At 47.9% G+C, this 11002-nt stretch overlaps 1 protein-coding gene across 1 annotated transcript; it reads right to left on the reverse strand.

Annotated features, from left to right (window-relative positions):
* Nucleotides 1-5623: 5623 nt before the first annotated feature.
* Nucleotides 5624-8033, reverse strand: LOC127332739 (uncharacterized). The gene is made up of 4 exons (XM_051359071.2): nucleotides 7821-8033; nucleotides 6800-7033; nucleotides 6430-6463; nucleotides 5624-6113 (listed from the first exon to the last, which is right to left on the reverse strand). The coding sequence occupies exons 1-4, from the start codon at nucleotides 7879-7881 to the stop codon at nucleotides 5846-5848; spliced, it is 597 nt and encodes a 198-aa protein (XP_051215031.1). The 5' UTR covers nucleotides 7882-8033; the 3' UTR covers nucleotides 5624-5845.
* Nucleotides 8034-11002: the final 2969 nt, after the last annotated feature.

The following is an 11002-nucleotide window of genomic DNA, read 5'->3' on the forward strand; positions in this document are numbered from 1 at the left end:
TGAGGAAAATCCTCACATGACGGAACAGGTCAGTGAAGTTGCTACCATTGCCCTTAAGCTTTTCTTTCTCTAGGAACTGGTTAAAATTGATGGAGGGGGGCGCCATGATCTACAACATATTTGCAAAGAGTTTAGACTAAGTTTATGATAAATTGAGTTCAATTTTAATTCTGAAATTAACCAGGTGAAATCCCACTTAAAACAACATCCCTCGCATTGTCTTAGTGATTACACGAACCAAATCCAATACACCAAGTCTGATCTTCACGAGAAAAGATGTAGCTTCAAAGGAGAACACTCAAAGTGTTCATCATATCATTCATATGACTCATGCTCTACCTTTCGGTATCCCGTGTTCCGAGACCATGTCTGCACATGCTAGGCTTGTCAAGGCAACCTTGGTATCCGCGTGTGCAAATCTGGCTTGCACCCGTTGTATGCACATGTAGAGTCTATCACACCCGATCATCACGAGATGCTTCGAAACGACAAGTCTTAGCAACGGTGCATACTAAGGATGAACACTTTATTATCTTGATATTTAGTGAGAGGGATCATCTTGTAATGCTACCGTTGCGATCTAAGCAAAATAAGATGCATAAAAGGATTAACATCACATGCAATTCATAATGTGTGATATGATATGGCCTTTCTTCTTTGTGCTTTTGATCTCCATCTCCAAAGCACGGACATGATCTCCATCATCACCAGCATGGCGTCAAGGTCAGTGGCGCCGCTTCATGGTTGTCCATCACTTATAGCTACTATAACAACTACTTGAAATAAAGCTATTACATGATGAATAGACACGCAAGTCTTTAACAAAAATTAAAGACAACCATTAGGCTCCTGCCGGTTGCCATAATACAATAATGAACATCTCATACATCAAATATAATCATCATCACATCATGGCCATATCACATCACCAAACCCTGCAAAAACAAGTTAGACGCCTCTAATTTGGTTTGCATATTTTACGTGGTTTAGGGTTTTCGAGTAAGATCCAATCTACCTACGAACATGAACCACAACGGTGATACTAGTGTTGACAATAGAAGTGTAAATTACAATCTTCACTATGGTGGGAGAGACAGACACCCGCAAAGCCACTTATGCAATACAAGTTGCATGTCAAGCGTGGAGCAAGTCTCATGAGACGCGGTCATGTAAGGTTAGCCCGGGCCGCATCATCCCACCATCCCGCAAGAAGCAAAGTACACAAACTAAACCAACAAGAGCATCACCGCCCACAAAACCATTGTGTTCTACTCGTGCAACAGATCTATGCATAGACATGGCTCTGACACCACTGATGGGGTTCGTAGCATAGAAAACAAAAAATTTCCTACCGCAAGACGAATAAATCGAAGATCTAATCTATGGAACACCCAAGATCTAATCTACAAGATCGAAGCAACGAGATGGAGATGAGACTAACCCTCGAAGATTCCAAAGCCTACGAGATTAATCTCGTTGTTGGTGTAGACAATCGTCCCCGGTGCTGCAATCCGGCAGCACTTCCGTACTCGGTCGCGCGTACGGTGTCGATGAAGCTCCTTCCTCTCCCATTCCAGCGGGCAGCGGAGGTGTGGTAGATCTCCTCCAAATTCCAGCAGCACGACGGCGAGGTGGTGGTAGTGGAGGAAGAAAAGCTGCAGGGCTTCGCCTAAGCCGGAGCAGCGTATGGTGGAGGGAGAGGCGGCCAGAGGAGGAGGCAATGGATGGGGGGTGTGGCCGGCCACCCACTCCCCTCTTTATATATGGGGCCAGCCGGCCAAGGTGGCCCCCCTTCCCATCTAGGGTTGGGGGGCGGCGGCCAAGAGGGGGGAGAGGGCTTTCCCCTCCCCCAAGTTGATCCCCCCTAGGAAACCCTAGGGGGTTGGCCGGCCTGGGCCTTGGGGCCATGTGCCCCTGGCCCATTAGGCCAGGGAGCATCCCCTCGGCCCATGCTAGGCCTCCTAGGTCGTGGGCCCCATGGTGGACCCCTCCGGAACCTTCTAGAACCTTCCAGTCAACCACCGGAAAAATCCCAAACATTTCCGAAACCCAGAAATCAACTTCCCTTATATGAATCTTATTCTCCGGACTATTCCGGACCTCCTCGTGACATCCTGGATCACATCCGAGACTCCGAACAAACTTCGTCTCCATACCATATTCAAATCTACTTATGCGACATCGAACCTTAAGCGCGTCACCCTACGGTTCGCGAACTATGCAGACATGGTCGAGACTCCTCTCCGAGCAATAACCAATAGCGGGATCTGGAGATCCATAATGGCTCCCACATATTCAACGATGACTTAGTGATCGATTGAACCATTTACATACGATGTCAATTCCCTTTGTCACACGATATTTTACCTATCCGAGGTTTGATCATCGGTATCTCCATACCTTGTTCAACCTCGTTACTGACAAGTACTCTTTACTCGTACCGCGGTATGTCATCTCTTATGATCAAATCATATGCTTGCAAGATAATCAGACGACATTCCACCGAGAGGGCCCAGAGTATATCTATCCGTCATCAGGATGGACAAATCCCACTATTGATCCATATGCCTCAACTCACACTTTCCAAATACTTAATCCCATCTTTATAACCACTCATTTACGCAATGGCATTTGATGTAATCAAAGTACCCTTCCGGTGTAAGTGATTTACATGATCTCATGGTCGAAGGACTGAGACAACTATGTATCGGAAGCTTATAGCAAATTGAACTTAATGACTTGATCTTATGCTATGCTCATTTGGGTGTGTGTCCATTATATCATTCAACTAATGACATAACCTTGTTATTAATAACATCCAATGTTCATGATCACGAAACCATGATCATCCATTAATCAACAAGCTAGTTATACAAGAGGCTTACTAGGGACTCCTTGTTGTTTACATAACACACATGTATCAATGTTTCGGTTAATACAATTATAGCATGGTATGCAAACATTTATCATAAACACAAAGATATTATAATAACCACTTTATTATTGCCTCTTGGGCATATCTCCAACAATACTAAGGTATCTACACATGTCCGATTCAAATATGAACATTAATTCTCCTACCTAGGAAACTAGGTTTTGATTCCCGCTAGAGATTGCGATGGTGGAAGGCTTTCTCCAGTCACTGATATGTCCCTGCTTCCCTTGTCTGACGTGTGTTCCATTCAGGCTGACCAAGGGGACGTCGTGCATGTCTTCCCAGCCTTGGTGGCGGGGTCTAGTGAAATGGTGGGGCAGGATCAACTTTGGGCCAGATCAGATCCCTAGTTGATGGCAGCAAATTTTTCGTAGGATGGCGGCTCGTTTAGCCCCAAGCCCGCGACGGATCTGCAAGAGTTACCGAAGAAGTTGGTCCTCAAGGACGATGAACTTGACGATAAGGTTCTCCTAAGGGAGGATTTGAACAATCTATGTGAAGGTGCATGTTGGATGTCGATTGTTAAGTTTAACACTACCAAACATTTTGGAAACCGGCCTTTCTTCCAGAAGATGGATGTGGCATGGGGTTTTGCACGGGAGTGGAAGATACACCCAGTTGAAGATAACTTGTTCATCCTCCAAATCTCGTGCCTCGGCGACTCGAACATAATTATTATGCAGGAGGGGTCGTGGATATTCCGGCATATTGGAGTGATGCTTCAGCCTTATGACGGAATCGCAGATCCTTCATCGATAATTCTGAACCGTATCCACCCTGGGGCATACGTGGTACCCCGTCGCTATTCCGGGAGGAACAGATTGTGCGTGACATGGCGGTGCATTGGAGAGGTGTGTAGCGTTGACATCTATGTTTTGGGGGCAAGCGACACAAGTTTTGTGCAAGTGAGAGTGAAGATCGACGTAAAGGAACCACTCACCAGAATTATGGGGCTACACCCAGAGGGAAACGAGCTTTTGTCATTCAATGTGATGTATGAAAAGCTACCGCAATTTTGTGAGATATGTGCTGATAGGTGATGACCCACAAGTATAGGGGATCACAACAGTCTTTGAGGGAAGTAAAACTCAAATTTATTGATTCGACACAAGGGAAGCCAAAGAATATTTATAAGCTTTAACAAGTGAGTTGTCAATTCACCTGCACCTGAAAATAGACTTGCCCGCAACAGTTTATCAATAGTAATAGTTTTATGGCAGTGGGAGTAGTGAAGAAGCAACAGTAGCGAAATAAAAACAGCAGTAGCGATGATTGCAGTAGACTGCAGGATTAAAATATTGTAGGCATAGGGATGATGATCAACCCATTCTAGGTTGAGAACAAGGAAGCGTCTGATAGGGCCACCGTCATGTCGAAGGCAATCCTCGGCAAGAAAGACATGAAGATCGAGTTGGAGAGGGAGAGGGTGGAGGCGGCGAAGATGGAAGCTCACGCCGCTGCCATGAAGGCCACCAACGAAGCGACGCAGCTATCGTTGGCCAAAATATCTCAAGAATCGAAGATCTTGATGGCTAACATGGAGAATATGGATCGTTGGCGCGGCGTGGCACGAGATGTACCGCGGGCGCATCGGCCAAGAGGTGATGGCGGCTTGGGCTGCGTCGGCGTCTCCCCCGGCACCGTCCACGTTCATGTCTACCAGGCACCATCCACGTTCATGTCTCCCCCGGCATCGTCGACGTTCATGCCTCCCCCGGCGACCGTGGACCATGTCGCAACGACGGAGCTACCTCCGGCCGCCGATCTCGCAGATGTCGTTGAGGTTGAGCCGCCTGTGACCTCCTTCATGTGATCATCTGGCTTGGAAGCCTTTTTTTTTGCGCCGGAGACGGCGATCTGATGGTCGTGTGTTGGTACAAACTTCTTATTTCAAAATCTATTTGAATTTGGTGGCCATGTGATGGCCCAAACTGCATATTCGTAAACTTATTCGAATTTATATGCTTGTGTTCGAGTCTTCAAATTTAAATTATCTATTTGGGTTATCGTATGAGGCGCGCCGGTGTGGGAGCAGCTCCCCCAAATGGAGGATGTTGTGTCGACGTCCCCATACGACAGTGCCGTTATCCCTACCAGTGACTATTTAGGGGACGCGGGTGAAGATGCTCTTAATTAGCTGTATCGGGGACACTTCCTGCTCCGTTGCCCGTCGGCGGAGTCAGGCCGCCTGCAGCTGCAAGCGCATCGCATCCGCACCTAGTGCCTGTTGCGGGAATCGGTGACGAGCTGGGCAACAAGATGGAACCCACTTGGCCTGGATGAGATCATGAGAAACGGACCATCGTTTCAATGTTGACCTGATCGATGCGCCACACTACCTAACGACTTAACAGAACACTATCCAATAATCCATGACCACGAGCGCATTACCACGCTTCTGACAGTTGACACCTACGCTTCAGGCCGTTTGAATGACAGTGACACCCCAGATCCGCGCAAAAGCATAGCTCATCCGTCCATCTAGATCTCTAAACAGCTAAAGTTCGTATCTCGTAGGAGCCTGACAGAGAGCAGCAGATCATAAGCTGCCAAGCTGGTAATATCAGTATCGCCATAATGCCATTGTCCCAACAACACTCCCGCACCGACCAACCTTGATCTACTAACCTGCTAATTGTTCCCCTAGATTTACAAGAGGAGAGAGAGAGAGAGAGAGAGAGAGAGAGAGAGAGAAAAGAGCGTCCTTGCAAGAAAGTGACAACCATCCTACCAAATTACACCATGCATGCCACTGAAACCAAACAGGACCATGAACTAGTGGGGTTTTGGACAGAACGACACCTTCAGAAGGATCAGGTTTTTCTTCCATTGTCCTCACACTATGACAGTAACAAGCTTACCAGAACGGCAAGACATCTCTTACTTCCAGCCAATTCGAGTGATCGAACTTCACGCGAGTGCCAGGAGGGAGAGAAGAGCTGCGAGGAAGGCAACCGGTCCAGCCATTGGATGGTGCGAGGCCGCCGCTGCGGTGTCCATGTTGCTCGTGCCTGTCGGACCTAGGCCGCCGAACCCGGCGGTGCCTGTAGTCCCAGTGGTACCCATGCCAGTGCCGGTACCGGCGCCGGGCGTGAACGTGCCTGTGCCTGTGCCTGGGGTTCCCCCGGTTGCTCCTCCGGTCCCAATCCCAGCCCCAGTCGTTGATGTTCCAGCTCCGCTGTGTGGAGCAAGGGTAAGGTGTTAATATTTGTGATTGAAGGTTATGCAGAAAGACGCAGTACGAAATGAACAAAAAAAGGTACTATGCACACCTCAAACATACAAATGCAAGTTTCTAGAGTGAGATATGCATTTATGATATTACTGCAGAAATGAAGAGTTGTTGCTCTTACAGTTACAGCTCGGTTTGGTACTAGAAATAGTGCAGTTTCCACTAGAAGATTAAAATGTACCGGTTCCAAGAATGCAACAGATGAAACCCCAACAGCATGTGCAGTTAATTAAACTGAAGAAGTAATAATGTACTCTAGTACCTTGCACTTGAGGGGTAGGGGCAGCCCGAAGAACCTGCATGTGAGCAAGACCAAAAGAGATTATATAAGAAACGCGAGAATTATTATCAGAGGTTGGAGTCAATGTAAAAGAGGTCGAAGTCAATGGAGAAGCATATAAATTGCACACATAAATTCTAGTAGTAATTTTCATAATTCTTTGGTTGAAAAAGAAATACTATATGTCAGTGAAACCTACCCAAAATGTTGAAATGCATAGATTTGTAAGCCGTTAGACCAAATATTTCTAATCCCCACAACTCGAAACTATGTTCATCCATGCAATTGCACAATGCCACCAAGTGGATTCTTGAACCTGAATGCAAGAGTAAAAAACAGAAGTGTCCCTTACTTGGGTCGGTGGTGGTGAGGGTGGCGGTGCCGGTGAAGTCGCAGGTGGCTCCGGTTCCCCTTTTCCTCTGGAAGTAACTGTTGGCCGCCCAGGAGCAGTGCGCGACGACGGTGTTGGGGTTGTAGCACGGCCCCTGCTCGTGGATGAAGTTGCAGTCGGCCCCTGCCCCGCACGCGTAATCGATGGTCTTCTGCAGCGCCGCCTGGGGCTGATCTGACCTGCACACGCAGAAATCTGCGCAAGAACGCAACGAAAACATTAGTGGAGTGACGTGCTACAGAACAAAGGGCATGGAGCTAAAATTAAGCTCTGGCGTTTCCTTCCAACCATGTGCTACAGAACAAAGATTAGTCGTCAGTTCTTGATGATTTCTAAGAAATGTGACAAAAGCAGTGAGAAGATAAGAGTGGGGTTCGCAGAGAAAGGACAGAAAGCATGGTAGTGAACGCCTACTTTTTCATTAGCATCTTGCTAGCAGAATTATTATAACCTTTCAGAGAAGATAAATGTTTTTGTTTTGTGAAAATGCACTTGAGCACTACACTTCTCCACGAAGAAAGGAGAAGAGATTTCCTGCCATTTTCCCTTGCTGTTAAACAAATTTCTTGGAAATGAAAGAACAACATGAGCTAGGCAAGTCACTAGCAGCCTACCATCTCCCTAGGCATGAACAAGGCAGGAAAAGGGAATCTGGAGAAAAAAAAAGTTGAGAAATCATGAGGGAAGTTGCGAATATATGCAATGGCTGGTGACTTGCAGAAAAGCGTAACAGAAAAGGGAGAGCGAATCTTTTCATCTTTCAAACATAACCACTGATTGATAGAAGCATCAGTACACTCGACTGTCAAAAATATGAAGAACACCAGTACTCTAGTGACTGTCGACAACAACGAAGACAACTCTAGAAATCAACCTTCCGAAACAAAAAAAGAATGGGCTTCGGTTATTTTAGACGCAAGCACGAAAAAATCCAAAAACAAATGGTTAAGAAATGTTAGAAAAAGACCGGAGCTCTGCTTACCAGAGGCGGCGAGAGTGGAGGACAGGAGCACAAGCGCAGCCACCAGCAACGGCGCCTCCATGGTGAGCTAGCTGCTGCGCTAGAAGAAGACCAAATCCGTTCACGGAGAGCTGTGATAGAAGAAGGAAGTAGCTAGAGATCCCTTGTGTTTGTTCTTGCTTCGGGGAGAGATGGAGAGTGGCCTGAGTCAGGACTCAGGACAAGAGCAGCAGCAGGTAGAGCAGAAGCAGGGAATGTGTTTTTGTGTGCGATATCCAGGGTGCGCGTGGGGTTTTTTTCGATCCGCGACGGGCGCGTTTGCATCAACGGTTACGGACTGTTGGAGACTGAGCCGAGACTACCACCTTTGTTGCCATTTGCAGTTTTGCCTGTCTACTATAATTCTTCTCGAGCGCATTTGGTAGCTTGCACATCCCAGGCAGGCTTGTCAGCGATAAGATTTTTTTTTTGAGCAACCGGCAGGAGCACTGACTTTTCATTAAGTAAGGAAAAAAAAACCGACCAAACTGTACAAGAGAGGGCATATTTAGATTAAGGTGGAAATATGTCCCAGAAAACCACGCAAAGAAAAAGGAAAAAAAGTCAGTCAGGTTCGCCCGGAATGGCCGGCCCAAAGCCGTTGATGGCACGATCCCTCTGGAGGACGTCTTCCTTTGCGATATCGGCAACCTCAAGATAGGTAAGACGGCGCCCAGTGAAAATGCGTCTGTTTCGTTCCTTTCAAGCATTCCAAAGAACATATAGGAACCGGCCACTGATGCGTTTTTGTTCCTTTATAGCCTTTCCGGAGATCAAGTCATCCCACCACTCAGAGATGGATTGGTGGATGTGGCGATTGTCAGGGTTGTCATCGTTGGCCCAGGTCTTCATCCGATTCCAAATGGCTATAGTGAAGGGGCAAACTTTGCATAGGTGGTTGGCCGTCTCGGCGCATGTAGACATAAAGGACATAGAGGTTCATGTGGCCAGCCCCTAATGGCGAGCATATCTGCAGTGAGCAGTTTTCCGTGCGGGGCAAGCCAGCCAAAAAGCTTGCACTTTGGTTCGGCGTGAGCAGCCCATATCTTTGTTGCGAGAAATCTAGCATGACCGCCGAAGAATTGAGCCTTGTAAGCAGAGCTGGCACTGTAAGTCGAGTCGGTAGTGAGAGTCCATAATATGGAGTCTGGTTGCTCAGGGGACAGGTTGACGGCTTGGATGATGTCCCAAAGCTCCAAATATTGCGCCAGCTGCGTGGGTGTGGTGATCCCGATGAGGGAGCGGATCCAGTTGTTGTCACTCAACTCTTTGGCAACTATGCGGTTTTTCCTGGAGGCGATCTTGAAGAGGTCAGGGAGCCAAGTCGAAAGGCGGCCCCGTCCACACCAGTTGTCGTGCCAGAAGGAGGTAAGCTTTCCGTTGCCGATAGTGATCCTGGTGGAGGCCCGGAAAAGCGCCATGTCAGCAGCATCACAGGGAAGCTTTGATCCCGCCCACGTACGCTCAGGGTCAGTCCATTGCAGCCAAGGCCAGCGGAGCCTCAAAGCTCTTCCAGATCTTTCAATATCCGGCATTCCCAAGCCCTCCAGAGTTTTCGGTCTGCACACCGTTTTCCAATTCACGAGGGCTTTCCCTTGAGCCGCATGTTCTCCCTCATCCCCTGCATAGACGAAGGTCCTGGCAATCTTGTTGATCCTATCCCGAGCCCATTTAGGCAGTGGGATGACCGTAGCGTGGTATATACCGGTAGGCATGAGGACCATCTTAGCAAGGATGACTCTTCCTGGCCGCGCTAAGTTCTTGCCCATCCATCCCGGCAACTTTCCCTCAATCTTGTTGATAAGAGGCTGCAGGTCGACCTTTCGGAGGCGTCGAAAGTGGAGAGGTAGGCCAAGGTATTTTCCAGGGAAACTGGCCAGTTTAGCCGGGAAGTCGGTGAGGATGTCTTGCAGGTCAATGTCCGCACAGCGCACCGGGAAGATCTCCATCTTCATCATGTTGGTGACAAGCCCACTAGCTTTTCCGAAGCAATCTAGGATAGAGGAGATGGCAGTGAGGTCGTCCTTGCGGGGGATCACAAAGATCCCAGCATCGTCGGCGTACAGGGAAATCCGGCATCTTGTGACCCTGGAGCGAATGGGAGTGAGGATGCCCTGTTGAGTGGCGAGGGAGAGGATACGCTGAAGTGGATTGATTGCCAGGATGAAAAGCATGGGGGATAGCGGATCCCCCTGACAAAGACCCCGGGAGTGCCAGAAGGGGGTGTCGGGCTCGCCGTTAAGAAGCACCCTGGATGTGGCAGAGGATAAAGACATGCATACCCAATTTCTCCAAATTTGGCCAAACCCCAGAGCCGCAAGGACCTCCATAAGGTAAGCCCAACCAACGGAGTCAGCGATAAGAATGACCCGCAATATAGGAATAATTCAAAGCGTCGACGGGCTGCTGATACACTGATGGCCAAAAGTCGGGACCATCAGTGTATGGTCCGGCTAGGCCAACCTGCCAATCGGAATAGTGACGCCTCCATGTAGGCAACGCTATGTTGAGGGTAGAGCTAGCCCGCCAAGAGAGATCGGCGTAGCAACGCCCTCGGCGTAGGCAACGCTATACCGACGGCTACCCTCGGTGCACTCCGGGCTGTCGGCGTAGACCTGGACACGTGCCCCTCCAAAGCCAGGCCGTGATGGCGTTGTCACGACGTTAGAGCTACGTCGAGGGCTGCCCACGGCATAGCCTCCTTCCTTTTTTTCTTTTATCTACGCCGACAGCCACCCCCGGCGTAACACCTTCCTATTTTTTCTTTTTTTGCTCCTAGTTATTATCTTATATTATATTTGTACTTATTTATTTATTGGTATCAATTATTTGCACAAGCCCTGAATTTTTCCCTCCACAGCCCCCCCCCCCCCCCACACACACACACACACATCGTCTTCTTAAGTTTCAATCGAATGGCAGAAAATGATAAAAATTGAAAAAATAAATATTTTTTAAGATTCTTGTTTGTTACGCAACCTACTACTAGGGTAAATTAAATTTTTTGAATTTTTACTTTTCTCAAAAAAAAATCTATTTCTCGGTAAAATGGCATTATGTTGTGCATACGACATCGGAAAAAAAATGTATAACCTATCAAAATTAAACGTCTCAAAAAGTCATCCGAATTCACCGGGGTTTACCTGGTTGCCATTTTTTAGATT

This window comes from Lolium perenne, chromosome 2 (assembly GCF_019359855.2).
Source record: "Lolium perenne isolate Kyuss_39 chromosome 2, Kyuss_2.0, whole genome shotgun sequence".
NCBI lineage: Eukaryota > Viridiplantae > Streptophyta > Magnoliopsida > Poales > Poaceae > Lolium > Lolium perenne.